At 48.9% G+C, this 20344-nt stretch overlaps 2 protein-coding genes across 2 annotated transcripts; one reads left to right on the top strand and one right to left on the bottom strand.

Annotated features, from left to right (window-relative positions):
* Window positions 1-7510: 7510 nt before the first annotated feature.
* POLR3K (RNA polymerase III subunit K) lies at window positions 7511-16248 on the bottom strand. The gene is made up of 3 exons (XM_050774771.1): window positions 16115-16248; window positions 13613-13700; window positions 7511-8013 (listed from the first exon to the last, which is right to left on the bottom strand). The coding sequence occupies exons 1-3, from the start codon at window positions 16223-16225 to the stop codon at window positions 7886-7888; spliced, it is 327 nt and encodes a 108-aa protein (XP_050630728.1). The 5' UTR covers window positions 16226-16248; the 3' UTR covers window positions 7511-7885.
* On the top strand, window positions 16224-19985 carry SNRNP25 (small nuclear ribonucleoprotein U11/U12 subunit 25). Its single transcript, XM_050774747.1, has 5 exons — window positions 16224-16694; window positions 18047-18137; window positions 18365-18470; window positions 19110-19184; window positions 19655-19985. The coding sequence occupies exons 1-5, from the start codon at window positions 16224-16226 to the stop codon at window positions 19710-19712; spliced, it is 801 nt and encodes a 266-aa protein (XP_050630704.1). The 3' UTR covers window positions 19713-19985.
* The last annotated feature ends 359 nt before the right edge of the window (window positions 19986-20344 follow it).

Below are 20344 nucleotides of genomic sequence, written 5' to 3'. Positions count from 1 at the left end.
ATTCTCATTAAAAAGCATTGCTTAAATATATTTATATTTAAAAATTGAGCAAGGAGTGCAAACACATTAACGTAATTCTCCTCTAGCTCCACTCAGAAGTCAGGACTGCACGGCTCCGCTTGCACCTGCGAAACACAACAACCTTTTTCAGTGTCATTAAAATATTTCAATGGGAGGATTGACTTTAGATTCAACCTGTGTTTTCTCCCCTGGAAAACAAAGGTTTTGTGAAACAAACAAAGCCTTTACCTTCCTCAACCGAAACACTCAGACATCTGTGATGTCTGCTGTAAGTGCCACCAGGCTCTCCTCTGAAATCTCGTAATGGGAAAATAGAGACTGTAAATTCTTTTAGAAAGGGGAGAATCAGAACTAATGTCGAAAGGCCACATCCTCATTCATAAACACCTTCTTTTACAAATTCCACAGGTTTAGTTACTTTGGGATTAATATGGACCTATTTTAAAGTGCATTTATTAATTTAGCATGAATTGTTCAAATTCATTCTGGATCCTAAGCCGACATCCAGCAATGCCGGGTGTGCGCCTGGGAAAGTCACCAGCCCTGATGAGCCTCAGATTATTGTATTTGTAAAATGAAGGTTAGGCTTGCTCCAATTTTTTTAAAACCATTTTTAATAGTAAAAACTTTTTTCTTGTTACATAAAAATGTACAAGAAAAACTCAAACATTACCAATGATAATCATTTTATTAATATAAATATTTTTGTGAGCTCAATTTATGACTTAATTATAGAAGAAATAAGCAACATGAGGTGCCATTATAAAATATGGTAACCATACTTTCCTACTTTGTCTATATGTTATTGATAAATCTTGATGTATACAGAAAAGGAGTTTCAAAGAATAATAATTTAAAATAATGTCTTGACTTGTAATTTCAGGGACTTTAAAAAAATTCCTGCAACTGCTTTTTAAAGGTTCTAGAACAGTTTTCTATGTCTTCCAGCTAAATAACTACAAAGAGCTAACTCTTCTCACATTCTGTATTATAAATATAAGTCAAAAAAGGAACAGACAACATCATAAAACACATGCATGAACAAATGGGCCTTGGCTCACATTTAATTGCATCTGCCAATGTACATAGGTTATAGCAGAATTTTTGTGTGTAATTTTACGAGTGGATTTCTGTCAAAATAAAAATTGTCTACTATCTCTATTCAGTGGTATATTTGCACAAATCGTAAACATATTCATAGAGATAGTGGGAGAAATTTATTTCACGGCTTACAAGAAGACAGGTTAAGTTGGGACATTTGATTGTTTCATTAATGCTGCATTTTATAATGCGCTTGTATGGGCAAGGTATTTAAATGTATTATAACAACTTTTAAATGCTCATTGTTACAGATGGAATTACTGGAGAAAGTACTAGCTGATATTTTCTTTGTGTGTGCTTTGAAGGCACAAGGAAATCATAAAGCAGCCCTTTTCCCTTTCCCCATCTATTTCCTGAAGGCCAAGCTGTGCTTTTGCAGATTAGGCCTCTCTGTAACACACACACACACACACACACACACACACACGCATATGGCCTTTATGGTTTTAAAGGAGGAAAAGAGAATTTGCCTGGATAACTGTCACCTAGGTATTTTCAGGGGAGATCTAGAATCATCTAAGGGTTAAGCTGGACTAGCCAATGGGAAAACAAAATGAAGATACCGGGGAGATATTTCCAGAAGAGAAGCATTCCTAATGGGCTAGGCCCTAGTCACATGCAGTTCCCCAGATGTGGTTGGTGTGGCCAAGGTTCCGGCATGTGACGGCTGCCTTCCTGGCACTTCCCGTGCTGTGAGGAGCATCCCCTCCCCAGTGCCAGGGCAGTGGTCCTCTCACCCCCTTCAGAGTAAAGGGCCAGCAGTTGGCAGTCTCAGGAAAAGTAGTGAGACAGGAAGGTGAGGAGCATGAAGTGCCACCATCCCAGCCTCCAGTGTCTGGCACAGAATATGACAAGGAACCCCGTGATTTGGAATCTTCCCCATCTCCATACATGTGAGTTTCTGCTAGGTATAATTTGACTTATAAAAACAAAAACATATGACCTTCTTGCATGTAAATATTGTAGAAGAGTTAATGATTGTAACCTGGATGTTTTACAATCTGAGATGCTATTAAATCATATCCATCACAAATAATTTTTTAGAATAGCAGAAGAGATCTCATCATATTTAATGCAGTGGATCAATTGTAAGATGCAGGCTAATTCCAGAAAAAGTAAAGCATAAAAAAATCTGTCTTAGAATGGAAAATACAGTAAACTATTTTTAACTAGAATTTAAATGCAACATTTTAGGATATGAAGCCATCAGCTCATTTTGAAAACTACTGGCTCAGACGACCTCAGCGATAGGAAACCTCTAAAAGATCATGAATCTAATAATGAGATAATTTTCTGTGTCTTTGCCTGAGAGTCTGTCTGAAAGTGGTGCAGTTTTTACACAAGAGGAATAACGTGTCCCAGACTGAGAACGATTCACAGGCCACCATTCTGGGCAGTGCTTCAGTGTGGAGTTTTAGCAGTGAGTATTCAGAAACAGTGGAATAATTTGTACTTTTTATAAAAAATATTATCTTGTCTATTTTTCTTTAAATATGCAGCAGAAGCTTACTATTATACAACTAAATTATGTGGGTTCTCTAACTGCCCACTTATTCTACCTTGATTAACATGTGGTTTATTTCACCTTGATGTTTTTAAAGACAAGCATGTGCTGTGTGAGGGTTAGAACATGAGCCATAAACAAGGAGGCTTGAGATGGCAGTGCCTCCCCAAAAATGCGGTACCCCAGGGCCTGCGCAGGGAACACTGCTTTGAACCTTAACACTTCTGAAATGGCTGGACATCTCTGCATGAGCTGTGCTTACCCAGTTGTTCCATTTATTCTTATATTTTACAAGTATTTAGTCAATTCTTGAGCTAGGCCATGTGGTCTACCAAAGGAATAAGATATCTGTTGTTATTATTTTATTTTATTTCAATAGTTTTGGGGAACAGGTGGTTTTGGTTAAATGCTAAAGTTCTTTATTGATGGTTTCTGAGATTTTGGTCCACCCATAGCCCAAGCAGAGTACAATGTACCCAATGTGTAGGGTTTTATCCCTTACCTCCCTCTCACCTTTCCCCCTAAGTCCCCAAAGCCCACTTATCATTCTTAGGCCTTGGAATCATCATCATAGCTTATGTCCCACTTATAAGTAAGAACATACAGCGTGGTTAGGTCAGCAGAGGGCTCCAGGGGACTGGTGGGGCAGGCCAGGACATAAAAGAGGGCCTAGAGCCAGGGTTACCCAGGAGAGGGTGGACCCATTTTGCCAAGCACCCTAACCCTAAAAGCTGTAATCCTTACCCTTAACCCCAACCCTAACCCTAAACCTTAACCCTAACCTTTAACACCTTACCATAACCCCAACCCTAACCCCTAACCATAACCCTAAAACGCTAACGCTAAAACCCTAACCCCTAACACTAAACCCTAATCATAACCCTAAACACAACTCCAACCCTAACCCTAACCCTAACCACAATCCCAACCCCAGCCCCAAGCCTAACCTTAACCCTAACGCCTACCCCCAGCCTTTCTTACCTTTTACGTCTGTCCAGATTCTCCAGTAGAAGCAGGGACGCTTGGTTCCCAGGTGTGCACCACTGCATCTGGCACAGGACTCCGTATCAGTCCCCAAATAAGCACCTGAATGCTCACAGTGCAGCCATGCAGTGGAGGCCCAGGGTGTATTCTCACCTCCAGAACCAGGACCCAGCGCCTGCGTCAGGCTGATCAGGGATGAAGTGAGCTGTGGCACCCAAGGTCTTCGTAAGACCAAGGCCACATTGTGCCTCCTATCACAGAGCGAGACGCAGCAGCCTTCAAAGTCAGGGGGCCTTCCCTGATGACACTCCAAGCACAAAGTACTGGACTTTCACACAATGAGGCTGCACACATTATTCTGTTTAAGTCCCCACCTAGGCCACTGGGAGAAATGGTGATAGAGGGACCCTCGTGTTGCCCTGTGGTATACATGCTCTGGGTTCATACGACTGCAAGCCATTTACAAGAAACTCAAGCTGAAACGCTACTTGTTTCCAACTTCTTGTTTGCAGAGGATTTACAATTTACACCCCAAAACAGACAGCCACAGAGCACACTACTTCTCCTCTGAAGTCGCTCTGAGGGCCTCCGCATCAGTCCTAGAACTGGAAGATTGGTGGACAAGAACTGGGATGTTGATGGGGCACTGGATACTTGCTGGACACCAACCTCCTCTCACCTAACCTTACAGACGGCCCAGATCTCACCTGCCTGAATCAGACATTTTAACACACACAGCTCTCAACAGCAGGACTTACAGACACAAAACTCCAAGGTAAAGAATTGTCTCAACTCCTTGGTGTCTCAACGAACTAAAACACTGCCTAGCACAGGTGCACCATCAACCTTATTCACTAAATAAACCTCTGTATATTTTATTCATCTTTGATTGTGGAAATGATGTAATGAACAAAATGATGTTTTATAAATTGGACTAAAGACCTTTGAGGTCTCTTCACAGGATCCTATCTGGTGGACCCCCAAATCTGCCAACACAGAGAAGTCATTCGTAAACACGTGCAGGGCAGAGGCCAGACAAAATCACCTCTCTCAGCCTCAAAGTGGCCTGGCAGTCACAGGAACGGCCATGTGGGGTCTGGCCTGTAGGAGGAAGTCAGGCTTTTGGTTTGAGGCACCCTACTGCACCACAAAACCAAGTTCTGCCTAACAAAGAAAAAACAGCCCACTCACTCTCCCTAATATCCCAGGTGGTAATCTAAGAGCAATATCTGCTTGACACCCCTCCTGCTCCGCCCTCCACATCCAAGCTATCACCAAGGCCCCAGCAATCCTACCTCCTAAATGTCTCTCAAATCCACTTCTCTCCCTTCGGAGTCCAGGCCACCAGCATGACTTCTGCACGTGTGTAGCCGCCTCCTCGCAGGATCTAAACATGCAAATCTAGTCATAGGCTCTGTGAATAGAAAATCTTGGGGCCCCAAAATTACTAAGCTAAAGGGAAAAGCCAAGCTGGGAACGGCTCAACGCAAACCTGCCTCCCATTCTATTCCAAATCACCTATCTCCTCACTAAGATAGGTGCACATCCGATCGCCTCCTTTGGAGAGACTAACCAGAAACTCAAAACAACGCAACATTTGTCTCTCACCTACCTGTGACCTTGGAAGCCCCCTCCCTGCTTCCAGTTGTCCCCACCTTTCTGGATGGAAGCAAGGTACTTCTGACATGTACTGACTGATGTCTCATGTCTCCCTAAAACCAAGCTGTGCCCTGACCACCTTAGGCACTTGTCGTCAGGATCTCCTGAGCCTGTCACGGGTGCACGTCCTCAACCTTGGCAAATAAACTTTCTAAACTGACTGAGATCATCTCAGATAATCGGGGTTCACAAGTCCATGTATGTGGATGTCCCCTGGGGTAGTGCCCCTCCTCCACTGAGCTCATTCCAGTCCTCCTTGTGCATTTTCTTCAGAAGAAATTTCACAGCTACTTGGTCCACACCTGTCGGCCCTAAAGGAACGCTGTTCTCCACAGGCACATGGGCGGTGTACCAGCTGGGCTGTGTGGAGAGGACCAGGCTCCTCTCCTAATTCCCGCTCAGTTAAAAACAAAGGTCGAGAAGTGAAGAAATTTGCTAACCCTAACCCTAACACCAACCCCAACCCCAAACTGAACCCTAACCCAGCCCTAACCCCAACCCCAACCCTAAACCCAACCCCAACCCCAACTCTAACCCTAAACCCTAACCATAACTCTAAACCCAAACCCCTAACCCCTAACACTAACCCTACCCCACCCCAACCCTACCCTAATGCTAACCTAACCCTAACCCTCACCCTCACCCTGCCCCTGCCCCGACCCTAGCCCTGCCCATAGCCCTAGCCCTAACCCTAACCCTAGCCTAAGCGTGAACCCCAACCCTAACCCGAACCCTAGCCTTAGCCCAAACCCGAACCCGAACCCAAACCCAAACCCTAACCCGACCCCGATCCCCACCCTGACCCTAACCCAAACCCTTAACCCAAACCCTTAACCCAAACCCTAACCCTAACCCAAACCCAAACCCGGACCCGGACCCGAACCCGAACCCAGCCCTAACCCCAACCCTAACCCTAACCCTAGCCCTAGCCCTAACCCTAACCCTGACCCTGACCCTGACCCCCAATCCTGACCCTGACCCCCGACCCTGACCCGAACCCGAACCCCGACCCTTAACCCAAACCCGAACCCGAACTTGACCCTGGCCCTAAGAGGCATAGCTAAGGCTTCCTCTTGGGGTCAGGAGTCCGAGACTAGCCTGGCCTACATGGCAAAACCCAGTCTCTACTAAAAATACAAAAATTTGCCAGGCATGGTGGCACATGCCTGTAATCTCAGTTACTCCGGAGGCTAAGGCAGGGGAATCACTTGAACTTGGGAGGCAGTGGTTGCAGTGAGCCGAGATCACGCCACTGCACTCCAGCTTGGGCAACAAGAGCAAAACTCCGTCTCAAAAAAAAAAAGAAAAAAAACCATAGTATCTCAGCCGGGCGCAGTGGCTCATACCTGTAATCCCAGCACTTTGGGAGCCCAAGGCGAGTGGATCATGAGGTCAGAGTTCAAGACCTGCCTGGCCAATATGGTGAAACCCCGTCACTACTAAAAATACAAAAATTAGCTGAGTGTGGTGGCATGCGCCTGTAGTCCCAGTTGCTTGGGAGGCTGAGGCAGGAGAATCCCTTGAACCCGGGAGGCAGAGGCTGCAGTGAGCCGCATTCATGCCACTGCACTCCAGCCTTGGCGACAGAGCAAGACTCTGTCTCAAATAAATAAATATATATATATATATATAAATAAATAGTATCTTATACATTTAAGCAACCCTAGGAAGCAAATCAGGGAAGGTTCAAAAAAAATGAATAAGGGAGTAAGTATAGGAATAAAGAAAGAAATTGAAATCTCAGTGATTAGTATTTTCATAGCCTGTTCAAATCTAAGTATGTAGTCAATTCTGGGATCACTGTGATTTGGGGTTTGCTTTCTACCTCTTAAGCTATTTAAAACACTGAGGGCCGGGCGCGGTGGCTCAAGCCTGTAATCCCAGCACTTTGGGAGGCCGAGACGGGCGGATCACGAGGTCAGGAGATCGAGAGACGATCCCGGCTAACACGGTGAAACCCCGTCTCTACTAAAAAAAAATACAAAAAAATAGCCGGGCGAGGTGGCGGGCGCCTGTACTCCCAGCTACTCGGGAGGCTGAGGCAGGAGAATGGCGTAAACCTGGGAGGCGGAGCTTGCAGTGAGCTGAGATCCGGCCACTGCACTCCAGCCTGGGTGACAGAGCAAGACTCCGTCTCAAAAAAAAAAAAAAAAAAAAAAAACACTGAGAACGCAATATTAGAACTTTCATTTGAATGAAATACTCAGAATTGTGATTAAAATAAATAATAAATTACACAAGTTTACAAGTAACAGTTAAATGTTTAGGGTTAAGTTTTGCAAACAGTACAAATGTTTAAGAGTGTTGATTGGGAGTAAGGGAATGTCAACTGCCAATAAATATGGAAGATGAAAGAACAGGACTTTAAACAGAGCATATTTACTTATGGGTCTCTGTCTCCTCCCCACACAGAAAAACTCCCAGACATTCATGACTTCATCCACTCTGACTGGCAGATAGATCACATTTCCTGACCCCCCAGCTCTTCACCTCAAAAGGTTTATCTTTCCACCACACCAGCAAAAACCCTCAGGACACACGATTCATACTGCCAGCTAAGCATCTACGCCAAGGGACAAGGTAAGCACACGCTAAGGCAGCTGGGCCATCCTGGCCCTAATCCCTCCAGCGGTGTCCACACTGAGCATTGCAGCACTTGTAGAAGGTGGTCATCGGCTCATCTGCAGAGCGGGTCTGAAGCTGCATGAAGTAAGCACGAGGATGTTCGCATTTGGGACACGGCTCTGGCAATGAGAAAAAAGAAGTGACCCACATTAAAAGAAACATGATGCTCATGACTGTTAAAAGTAGGTATTACTTAATATGTGCGAGGCGAAAGCGGGCGGATCATCTGAGGTCAGGAGTTCAAGACCATCCTGGCCAACATGGTGAAACCCCGTCTCTACCAAAAATATAAAATTAGCCGGGCGTGGTGGCAGGCGCCTTTAATCCCAGCTGCCTGGGACGCTGAGACAGGAGAATTGCTTGAACCTGGAAGGCAGAGATTGCAGCGAGCTGAGATTGTGCCACTGTACTCCAGCCTGGCGACTAAGTGAGACTCCGTATCAAAAAAAAAAAAAAAAAAAAAGAAGTAGGTATTATTTAATGTCTTTTTTTTTTTTTTTTTTTTTTTTGAGATGAAATCTCACACTGTCACCCAGGCTGGAGGGCAATGGGGTGATCTCGGCTCACTGCAACCTCTGCCTTTCGGGTTCATGCAATTCTCCTTGCCTCAGCCTCCCAAGTAGATGGGATTAAAGGTGCCCGTCACCGCACTCGGCTAATTTTTTTGTATTTTTAGTAGAGACGGGTTTTCATTATGTTGGCCAGGCTGGTCTGGAACTCCTGAACTTTTGATCTGCCCACCTCAGCCTCCCAAGGTGCTGGGATTACAGGCGTGAGCCACCGTGCCCAGCCTACTTAATATCTTTAAATATGGTAAAGAACCTCCCTGCTCATTTGATGCCCCTTGACAAGGGTAGGTCTACAGTGATGTCATTCCTACTACACTCTAACACTAAGGGAATCTGAGAGACCTGTGACTCACAAACGCCGCTCCTCCCCTCCCTGATTCCCACGGTTCTTCTCAAGTCCAGCTGAAGGCTGGTTGGAAACATAACATGGAAGGTGACTGCTCTGGTGTATTTTGTGCTGCTGTAACAAAATGCCTAAGACTAAGTCACGGTTAGACAGTAGAAGAGTTTTGAAGTAAATGCTGGGAAAAGTCTGCATTGTTAAGAATTGAGCATTAAGGCCGATTCTGGTGTGGACTCAAAAGAAGAGAAAAGGCTGGGTATGGTGGCTCATGCCTGTAATCCCAGAACTTTGGGAGGCTGAGGTCAGGAGTTCAAGACCAGCCTAGCCAAGATGGTGAAACCCCGTCTCTATCAAAACTACAAAAATTAGCCAGACGCAGTAGCAGGTGCCTGTAATCCCAGCTACTAGGGAGGATGAGCAGGAGAATCGCTTGAACCCAGGCAGCAGAGATTGCGTCACTACACGCCAGCCTGGGTGAAAGAGACTCTGTCTCAAAAAAAAAAAAAAAAAGGCCAGGCACGGTGGCTCACGCCTGTAATCCCAGCACTTTGGTAAGCCGAGGCCAGCAGATCACCTGAGGCTGGGAGTTCGTGACCAGACTGACCAACATGGAGAAACCCCGTCTCTACTAAAAATACAAAATTAGCCAGGCGTGGTGCCACATGCCTGTAATCCCAGCTACTTGGGAGGCTGAGGCAGGAGAATCGTTTGAACCTGGGATGTGGAGGTCACGGTGAGCCGAGATCGCGCCACTGCACTCCAGCCTGGGCAACAAGACTGAAACTCAGTCCCAGCCCAAAAAAAAAGAATAAAAAGTAGACTGGGCATAGTGGCTCACACCTGTAATTCCATTAATTTGGGGGCTAAGGCAGGAGGATTGCTTGACCCAAGGAGTTCAAGACCAGCCTGGGCAACATGGCAAGATCTAGTCTCTACAAATAATAATAATAATTTTTTTTTTTTTTTTTTTTTTTTTTTTTTTGAGACGGAGTCTTGCTCTGTCGCCCAAGCTGGAGTGCAGTGGCCGGATCTCAGCTCACTGCAGCTCCGCCTTCCGGGTTCCCGCCATTCTCCTGCCTCAGCCTCCCGAGTAGCTGGGACTACAGGCGCCCGCCACCTCGCCCGGCTAGTTTTTTGTATTTTTTAGTAGAGATGGGGTTTCACCGTGTTAGCCAGGATGGTCTCGATCTCCTGACCTCGTGATCCACCCATCTCGGCCTCCCAAAGTGCTGGGATTACAGGCTTGAGCCACCGCGCCCGGCCAATAATAATTATTAATTATTATTAGCTGGATATGGTGGCAAGCACCTACGGTCTCAGCTACTCAGGAGGCTGAGGTCGGAGGAATGCTTGAGACTGAGTGGTGGAGGCTGCAGTGAGCCATGATCGCACCACTAGAACTTGGGCACCAGAGCAAGACCCTGTCTCAAAAAACAAAAAAAACAAAAAAGTGGATTTAGGAGAGAAAACCAAGGGTATGGTCAAGGGACCATGTGATACAGAGATGAGTACGGACAGAAGGAAGCCAGATGCTATTCGTCAAGCAATGGGAGGATGACCTCTTCAAGGCATTTTGGAGATCTTGGGGTGGGATGAAGGGATGCCATGCCCATCACAGGCCCAGAGTGGTTTCGAGGGACCTCAGGGTTTCCTATAGCTCCCCTGGCTCTCTGCTCCCTGTATTCCAGGGCACCATTACTAAGCCAGACCCTACCAGACACCAAACCTGCTGGTGATTTGTACAAGGACTTCTCAACCTCCAGAATTGTGAGCAATAAATTTCTGTTCTTTATAAATTACCTGGTATGTGGTATTCTGTTATAGCAGTGCAAATAAAGATAGTGATTTATGGGCTGAGTGCGGTGGCTCATGCCTGTAATCCCAGCACTTTGGGAGGCCGAGGCAGGCGGGATCACGAGGTCAGGAGATCGAGACCATCCTGGCCAATATGGTGAAACCTGTCTCTATTAAAAATACAAAAAATTAGCCGGGCATGGTGGTGAGCATCTGTAATCCCAGCTACCTGGGAGCCTCGGGCAAGAGAATTGTTTGAACCCAGGAGGTGGACATTGCAGTGAGCCGAGATCACGCCATTGCACTCCAGCCTGGGTGACAGAGCAAGACTCCGTCAAAAAAAAAAAGAGAGAGAAGTACATATTTCCCTTCAAAGCGATTTCACTTTGAGAAACTTATTCCACACCTGATAGAAATGGCTTCAAACACTCTAACACTATTTCTGACATTAGGTACTTAATCTTTTTTTTTTTTTTTTTTTGAGACAGAGTCTCGCTCTGCCACCCAGGCTGGAGTGCAGTGGCCGGATCTCAGCTCACTGCAAGCTCCGCCTCCCGGGTTCACGCCATTCTCCTGCCTCAGCCTCCCCAGTAGCTGGGACTACAGGCGCCCGCCACCTCGCCCGGCTAGTTTTTTGTATTTTTTTAGTAGAGACGGGGTTTCACCGTGTCAGCCAGGATGGTCTCGATCTCCTGACCTCGTGATCCGCCCGCCTCGGCCTCCCAAAGTGCTGGGATTACAGGCCTGAGCCACCGCGCCCGGCCTTAATCTTTTTTTTTTAAGACAGTCTTGCTCAAGCTGGAGTGCAGTGGCACAGTCTCGGCTCACTGCAACCTCTGCCTTCTGGTTCAAGCAATTCTCCTGCCTCAACCTCCCAAGTAGCTGGGATTACAGGCATGGACCACCACACCCAGCTACTTTTTGTATTTTTAAAAGAAACAGGGTTTCACCATGTTGGCCAGGATGGTCTTGATGTCTTGACCTCATGATCCACCCGCACTGGCCTCCCAAAGTGCTGAGATTATAGGTGTGAGCCACCGCGCTGGCCACTAACTTTTTCACATAGCAGATTAGATTTCTATGTTCTTCTTTTTTTTTTTTTTTTTTTTTTTTGACAGTTTCCCTCTTGTTGCCCAAGCTGGAGTGCAATGACGCAATCTCGGCTCACTGCAACCTCTGCTTCCCGGGTTCAAGTGATTCACCTGTGCCAGCCTCCCGAGTAGCTGGCATTACCAGTGCCCGCCACCACACCTGCCTAATTTTTTGTATTTTTAGTAGAAACGGGGTTTCTTCATGTTAGCCAGGCTGCTTTCAAACTCCTGACCTCAGGTGATCCGCCCACACTGGCCTCCCAAAGTGCCGGGATTGCAGGTGTGAGCCACCGCACCCGGCCTATATGTTCTTCTATCGGGGGAAAAACACAGTACTAACCATCAGTTCTCTCTCTCCTCTCAATACAACTTACATTTAGGGCCTTCCCCTTTCGTCTGCTGGTCACATCTATCTCTATCAGACATGCAATACACATTTATTTTACCCAATCTGCAGTTTAATGCTCATGCTCATTGGTATTAACTTCTAGAAATCTATATGAGCACAGTGTATTAGTCCGTTCTCACACTGATATGAATACCTGAGACTGGGTAATTTACATAGAAAAAAGCGGTTTCGTTTGTTGGTTTGTTTGTTTGTTTTGAGACAGACTCTCACTCTTGTCATCAAGGCTGGAGCACAATAGTGCGATCTCAGCTCACTGCAACCTCTGCCTCCCGGGTTCAAGCAATTCTCGTGCCTCAGCCTCCTGAGCAGCTGGGTCTACAGGCTCGCACCACCACGACCGACTAATTATTTTATTTTTAGCAGAGACAGGGTTTCGCCATGTGGGCCAGGCTGGTCTGGAACTCCTGACCTCAAGTGATTTGCCAACCTTGGCCTCCCAAACTGCTGGGATTACAGGCGTGAGCCACCGCGCCCAGCCAAGAAAAGGGGTCTAAATTTACTCACAGTTCTGTGTGGTTGTGGATGCCTCAGGAAACCTACAATCATGGAGGAAGGTACCTCTTCACACAGGCAGCAAAAGACAGAATGAGTGTGAGCAGGGGAAATGCCAAACGCTCATAAAACAATCAGATCTTGTGAGAACAGCACGGGGGTGGGTGGGGGGGACCACTCCCATGACTCAATTCCTTCCCAGTGAGCCCCTCCCAGGACACCTGGGGATTACAAGAACCATAATTCAAGATGTTTGGGTGGTGGCCGGGCACGGTGGCTCAAGCCTGTAATCCCAGCACTTTGGGAGGCTGAGACGGGTGGATCACAAGGTCAGGAGATCGAGACCATCCTGGCGAACACGGTGAAACCCCGTCTCTACTAAAAAATACAAAAAACTAGCCGGGCGAAGTGGCGGCGCCTGTAGTCCCAGCTACTCGGGAGGCTGAGGCAGGAGAATGGCGTAAACCCGGGAGGCGGAGCTTGCAGTGAGCGGAGATCCGGCCACTGCACTCCAGCCTGGACGACAGAGCCAGACTCAGTCTCAAAAAAAAAATAAAAATAAAAAGATGTTTGGGTGAAGACACAGCCAAACCATATCAAACAGAAAGAACATACTTTTTTCCTTAGATTCTTATTTTTATTAATCTACTCATCATTGCCATTATCAAAGCTATCACCTGCTCACTGCCTCTTATATACCAAGCACGGTATAACTCACTTTATGCTCTCACGATCTACGAATATGGATTAGCCCCAGAGAAGTCAAGAGACCCAAGGAAGGTCCTACCACAGTACAAGGGCCTGAGGATCTCACATGGGCCTGTATGACTCCAAGGCTTGTACAAATATTGCTTGTGTAACAGATTACTAAACAGTAACAAATACTAATAAATTATTCAAAAACCATTTCTATTTTTAGAAACCTACATCATTTATATGACATCACAGACTCTGCCATGCAGTGGCATCAACAGCCTCATAATTATCCAGTTTAGCAACAGAAACAGTGTTCCCTCTTACCTGCAGTAGAGTCAACATTCTCCCAGGCAGCTGCTCCACCAAGCACATCATCCACTTCTTTCAGTTTTGGGTACTTCCGATTTGTTACCTAACAAAAACAACACTTCAGACTCCAGGTAACTGCATAGCACAAACCTGGGCTGCCAAACCTCGAATTTCAGGATTATATAAGAGTTCACTCTTCCCACAGTTTCCAACTCCAAACTCCCACAACACAGTACAAAATGTAGTAGCATGCAAACATTAAGACTGAGGTAGCACCAACATATTCTTTTTTTTGTTTTGTTTTGTTTTGTTTTTTGAGACGGAGTCTCGCTCTGTCGCCCAGGCTGGAGTGCAGTGGCGCGATCTCGGCTCACTGCAAGCTCCGCCTCCTGGGTTTACGCCATTCTCCTGCCTCAGCCTCCTGAGTAGCTGGGACTACAGGCGCCCGCCACCGCGCCCGGCTAATTTTTTGTATTTTTAGTAGAGACGGGGTTTCACCGTGGTCTCGATCTCCTGACCTTGTGATCCGCCCGCCTCGGCCTCCCAAAGTGCTGGGATTACAGGCGTGAGCCACCGCGCCCGGCGGTAGCACCAACATATTCTAACTTCTAAAAATAAAGGTATTCTGGCCAGACGTCGTGGCTCATGCCTGTAATCCCAGCACTTTGGGAGACCAAGGCAAGTGTATCACCTGAGGTCAGGAGTTCGAGACCAGCCTGGTCACCGTGGTGAAACCCCGTCTTTACCAAAAATACAAAAATTAGCTGGGGGGTGGTGGCAGGAGCCTGTAATCCCAGCTACTCAGGAAGCTAAGGCAGAAGAATTGTTTGAACCCGGGAGGCAGAGGTGGCAGTGAGCCGAGATTGCACCATTGCACTCCAGCCTGGGAAGCAAAGCCAGACTGTGTCTCAAAAAAAAAAAAAAAAAAGCTGGGCACGGTGGCTCACGCCTGTAATCCCAGCACTTTGGGAGGCCAAGGCAGGCGGATCACAAGGTCAGGAGATCGAGACCATCCTGGCTAATACACGGGGAAAGCCTGTCCACTAAAAACACAAAAAAATTGGCCAGGCATGGTGGCTCACACCTGTAATCCCAGCACTTTGGGAGGCCGAGGCGGGCGGATCACAAGGTCAGGAGATTGAGACCATCCTGGCTAACACGGTGAAACCCTGTCTCTACTAAAAATATTAAAAATTAGCCGGGCGTGGTGGTGGGCGCCTATAGTCCCAGCTACTAGGGAGGCTGAGGCAGGAGAATGGCGTGAACACGGGAGGCGAAGCTTGCAGTGAACCGAGATGGCGCCACTGCACTCCAGCCTGGGCAACAGAGGGAGACTCCGTCTCTAAAAAAAAAAAAAGTAAAAGTATTCTAAAAAGTAAAAAGAAAATATGTATTATGAAAGGAAAACAACAAGTTATAATAAAGCATGCATCATCTGCTTACTGAACACCTACTATATTCTAGGTTTCATTTTAGTTGTTCAGAATATAACATAGAAGGGAACAAAACGGAAAAACTCTGCCCTCCTAGACCTTAGGTCCTACTTTTTTTTTCTTTTTTTTGAAACGGAGTTTCACTCTTGTTGCCCAGGCTGGAGTGCAGTGGCGCGATCTTGGCTCACTGAAACCTCCGCCGCCCAAGTTCAAGCGATTCTCCTGCCTCGGTCTCCCGAATAGCTGGGATTACAGGCGCCTGCCACCATGCCCGGCTAATTTTTGTATTTTTAGTAGAGATGGGGTTTCATCATGTCAGTCAGGCTGGTCTCGAACTCCTAACCTCAAGTGATACACCCGCCTCGGCCTCCGAAAGTGCTGGGATTAGAGGCGTGAGCCACGGCGCCCGGCCAGGTCCTACTATTAATAAACAAAGCACACGATACATTACGTAATGTATTCGAAGGTAACAAGCCCTGTGGAAACAATTACAAAGGGAAGGAGGATACATTGGACGGAGGGGCTGCAATTTAAAATACGGTAAAGACAAGACCAATGAGTAAGGTGGCTATCTAGGGGAAGAGCGAAGTTATTAAGTGCAAAGGCCCTGCGAGCGCCATGTGCACAATGAGAGATCGTCCAGGAGGCTGGTGTTGATGGGGCAAAGGGCAATAGGACTTGAAATCGGAGAAGCAAGTCGGGGAGGGGGTCAGTGTCTGAACATGGTAGGCCCTGGAAGAATTCCGGCTTTTCGTCTGCACGAGCTGGGGAACGGCCGAAGGTTTCTGCGCACAGCACGGACCTACGTGCCTCAGCTTTAAGGGAATCGCCGTGGCCGCTGCTGTGAACGCAGAGGAGGGCGCAAGCGTGGGAGCAGGAACCCAAGGAGGCGGGAAACGGTGGGGCTTTCTGAGTGTGCTGGAGCCCACAGAAAGAGCCCACAGATCTGCTGCAGACCGGAAGGGGGAGCGAGAAAGAGCGGACAGAGGCAGACGCCGGGGCTGGCGGCGATGGCGCCGCAGTCGGAGGAAGGGGAAGGCCTGCGAGAGGCGCCCGCGGCCCAGCGCCGGCCTTCGGGTCCCACCTTGCGGGTGATGTTGTGCACGTAGGGGCACGTGTTGCAGGCGAAGCGGTGGCAGCGTTGTCCCTCCTCCACGATCAGCCCGTTCCCGCAGCCGGGGCAGAATAGCAGCATGGTCTCGAACCCCGCAGGCGCCAACCACCGGCAGCTCACACTGCCGCTCAGCGCCGACGCGCGGCCCGCCTCGAGCTTACATTGGTCCTGGCGGCCGCCTCGCCCCGCCCACCAACCAATAGACAGGGCGATTCTGCGCTCCCAGCCCTGCTGCTGGCTGTCTCGCACTTGTCATTGGTCACTGCAGCCGCCCCACCCCTCGGCGCACCAATGGCTGGGCGGCCTCGCTGGGACCGGCCGCAGTTCCTGCGCGTGCGCGCTTGGCCTCCCTAGTGAGTATGGAAGTGCCGGCAGAGACCGGCTGAGAGGTGCGGCCCTGGAGGAGATGGAGGCCGCGGGTGGGTCCGAGGCGCAAGAGGAAGATGAGGACGAAGAAGAGGCGCTGCCGCACTCCGAGGCCATGGACGTGTTCCAGGAGGGTCTGGCTATGGTGGTGCAGGACCCGCTGCTCTGCGATCTGCCGATCCAGGTGTGTGCTGGCGGGGGCCAGCGGGGCGGGAGTCGTTCCCCGGGGGCCGGGCGTCCGGGCGCGCGCAGCCTCTGAAGGTGCTGGTGGGAGGCTGCGGCCCAAGGCTGAGGAAGGCGCCTCTGGGCGTAAACAAGGGTCTTTACCTTGGCCAGGCACACTCGCCTGCGGCGCGAAGTTTAAAGAGGAACCAAAAACCTCATTAGTGAGTGACATTAAATGAAATTTTAATGTAATTGTATTTAGGGGGCTGGGGGGACAGGGTCTTGCTCTGTCGCCCAGGCTGGAGTGCAGTGGCGCGATCTTGGCTCACTGCAGCCTGCACCTCCTGAGCTCAAGCCATCCTCCCACCTCAGCCTCCAGAGTAATTGGGACCACAGATGCGCGCCACCACACCCGGCTAATTTTTAAATTTTTTGTACAGAGGGAGTCCCACTATGTTGCCCAGGCTGGTGTCAAACTCCTGGGCTCAGGCGATTCTCCTACCTCAGCCTCCCAAAAAGCTGGGATTATAGGTGTGAGCCACCCACTCGGCCTGTAATAGCTTTAAAAGTCAAAGGTGATGCAAAAAAAAAAAAAAAAAAAAAACCCTACGATAAACGAAAAAACTTAGTTCCATTTGCCTCAAGCGTCAATATGCTTTGGCACGATACTTTTTATTTATTTGAGACTGAGTCTTGATTTGTCGCCAGGCTGGAGTGTAGTGGTGCGATCTTGGGTCACTGCAACCTCCCACTCCCGGGTTCACTACAGGAACGCGGCACAACGCCCGGCTAATTTTTTGTATTTTAGTGGAGACGGGGTTTCACCATGTTGGCCAGGATGGTCTCGATCTCCTGATCTAGTGATCCGCTGGCCTCGGCCTCCCAAGTGCTGGGATTACAGGCGTGAACCACCACACCCGGCCAATTTTAAATGTTTTATATTTTGCTCATCATGGATATTTTAATTGCCTTGTATTTCTTAAATGTTGTATTAAAATATTTGTTATTACCGTTTTTTGTGTACACCTGCCTTACTCAGTCCTGGGCCCTGGCCTGGGTCCTGATGATCAGGGATACTCAGGGTGAACTGACAGGCCCCCACCCACCCCTGGGGACGGATCCTCATGTGCGTTTATTCTCTTGCCTGTTTTTTAGCACCTCTTTCCCCCAGAGACTCTGTCCACTTTGGACATTAAAATGTGAGTGGAACATGAGATTGGGGCTCTGATGAATTGGGAAACCCTAACATATATGCAAGTACCCTTCCTTGCCCTTCGTAAAATGGAGCACCACTTTTTGGCCACTGTCAGCTTGTTCTTTGTTGTTGTAAAGACAGCCAGGGTTCCCACTTCTGCCCTTGGTCTTTTCTAGGTTACTTTGGAAGAAGTCAACTCCCAAATAGCCCTAGAATATGGCCAGGCAATGACGGTCCGAGTGTGCAAGATGGATGGAGAAGTAATGCGTAAGTGTGCCCTCCTCCCTTCAGGTTATGTGGTCCAGGCTTTCACAGCAGCAAAATGTAACAGTGCTGGTCAGCCTGCTCCGCAACTCACAGGCCATGCCCAGGGGTACTGGGGCAACCACAAACCTGCCCTGTGCACAGAGCTTCCGGGTTCCTTTCCTGCCATCGGAGGCTATGGCTTTGGGTTCTCACTGTGGATCTTCTCCCATCTGTGTCCGTGGTTGCAGCTGTGGTGGTAGTGCAGAGTGCCACCGTCCTGGACCTGAAGAAGGCCATCCAGAGATACGTGCAGCTCAAGCAGGAGCGTGAAGGGGGCATTCAGCACATCAGCTGGTAAGTGGAACGACAATCCCTTCATTATAGCCCTTCCTGGGGCTAGTGCTGTTCTTGGCACTGTCACCAGGCACCACCTGGAAACAGCTCTCAACTCTGCATGAGTACAGCACCACTGAAGTGATGAGCTCCCCGTCACAAGAGTTCAGACAGTGCAGGTCCTTCTGTGCCTGGGACTCCTGCCTCGGCCATCCCTAACATACTGCTTTCATCGCCATCACCCCATCCAAGCTGCTGGATATCCTCACTTGGGGACCCCGTCGGGCATTTCCAGTGTGTGTGGAAGTGGCCTCCCTAGTTATGGATGGTACACCTGTAGTGGCTACCATCCCCTTCTCACCTGGGTGCTGGCAGCCCTCGCTCTCCTATTGGATCAACTGTCCTGTTCACTGAGTCTCAACACTGTCACCTATTGCATTAGCAAGGTGTGTTTGTCCAAGCTGCCCCATACAGGCCTCTGAGAACAGAGCCTCCGTGCAGCCGCCTCAGAGCCAATTTGCACATTGTACAGAACAGCCCAGGTAGGGAGGACAGCTGCCCCAGGTCCCATAGGGCTGAATGCCTCAAGCCCACGCCATGCACAGCCACTCAGCTCACCCTGCTCAGGGCGTGTGGTTTACCTGCGTTCCCCTCTTGCAGGTCTTATGTGTGGAGGACGTACCATCTGACCTCTGCCGGAGAGAAACTCACAGAAGATAAAAAGAAGCTCCGAGAGTAAGTGCCGGCCACATCTTGAGCTGTAGGGGACAGCTGTTCTGTTGACCCCTAGTCCCCCGTGCTCTGCCAGAGGGCTGCGGCTCACTCTCTGGAGGTAACACCCTCCTCCAAGGAGCTTCCTTGGGGCCCTCCCCACTAGGAGAATGGCAGGCAGAGGGCACTGGAGGGGCCTTGCTGCTTCCCACCAGTGGCAGCTTAGGGCTACACAGTGCCAGGAGGGAGGAAATCAGAGTGGGCATGGAAGCGAAAGGCTATGACTATCTGACACTCAGTTCCCTGCCCCAGGGACTTGTGAGTCAGAGTGCTTCTGGGTCTGTGAGAGGATGGCCACTACCACTTCCTGGCCTTCCCAGAGGCCACATGCCTCCCCTCTGTTGTTTCTTCGTGGCCCCCCCCATTCTCAGGAGGGGAGTCACAGATGTGTCCTTCTGTAGGGCAGGTGCTTTAGGCCTTTCCTTCTTTTTCAGTTATGGCATCCGGAATCGAGATGAGGTTTCCTTCATCAAAAAGCTGAGGCAAAAGTGAGCCTCCAGACAGGACAACTCTCTTGATCACTGGTGGCTGAGCTTTTTCCCAGCAGGATCAGATCCTCGAGTCATTGTGCCTCTTTCACACAAAGGCACCCAACAGGAACTGTCAGCATGAACCTGGGGGCCCTCAGGACTAGGACAGGGTGAGCCAGTGCTCCCTTCTTTCATGTACTTGGCCTGAGACTGACCTCTCCTTGGGTCCAAAGACCCTGGTCACATGGCAGAGCCACGGCCTGGCCCTGTGTATAAAATAAACCTGTGTGCTTCTAAAAGTCAAAAGCCACAGTACCCTGGGTAGCAAAGACTGAGGTTGCCCCATCACAGAGGTGAGTTAAGGGGAGAGAATTGGTACACGTGGGTCCTATAGTCCAAGATGTCACACCACCAAAGCCTTGTGGCCACACCACTCCCCAAACCACACAACTGTGTTACCATCATCTCCACAGCAAGGAGGAAATAAAAGCAGAGTGGCTTTAGGGTCTGCGTCCTGGAGCTCACAGTGGCAGGTGGCAGCGAGCACAGCACGGCTATGTGTGGGCCCTCCAGCCTCAGCCTTTAGGGTTCGCCTGTAGCAGTGCCTTCAGCAGATTCAGTGGACAGGGAGGTAGTGCAGGGTGGAAATTGGAG

This window comes from Macaca thibetana, chromosome 20 (assembly GCF_024542745.1).
Source record: "Macaca thibetana thibetana isolate TM-01 chromosome 20, ASM2454274v1, whole genome shotgun sequence".
NCBI classification, from domain to species: Eukaryota; Metazoa; Chordata; class Mammalia; order Primates; family Cercopithecidae; genus Macaca; species Macaca thibetana.
The sequence above is the reverse complement of the archived record's forward strand: the minus strand, read 5'-3'. Positions and strand labels throughout refer to the sequence as shown.

Bases quoted from the DNA above. Each gene is read 5' to 3' on its own strand.
- SNRNP25 (XM_050774747.1), top strand. From the start codon at position 16,224: ATGGTCTCGAACCCCGCAGGCGCCAACCACCGGCAGCTCACACTGCCG. The intron at 18,471-19,109 runs GTAAGTGGAACG...CCCCTCTTGCAG, and splicing joins GGCATTCAGCACATCAGCTG to GTCTTATGTGTGGAGGACGT. The intron at 19,185-19,654 runs GTAAGTGCCGGC...CTTCTTTTTCAG, and splicing joins GATAAAAAGAAGCTCCGAGA to TTATGGCATCCGGAATCGAG.
- POLR3K (XM_050774771.1), bottom strand. From the start codon at position 16,225: ATGCTGCTATTCTGCCCCGGCTGCGGGAACGGGCTGATCGTGGAGGAG. The intron at 13,701-16,114 runs GTGGGACCCGAA...TGTTTTTGTTAG, and splicing joins TGCACAACATCACCCGCAAG to GTAACAAATCGGAAGTACCC. The intron at 8,014-13,612 runs GTAAGAGGGAAC...TCTCATTGCCAG, and splicing joins GAATGTTGACTCTACTGCAG to AGCCGTGTCCCAAATGCGAA.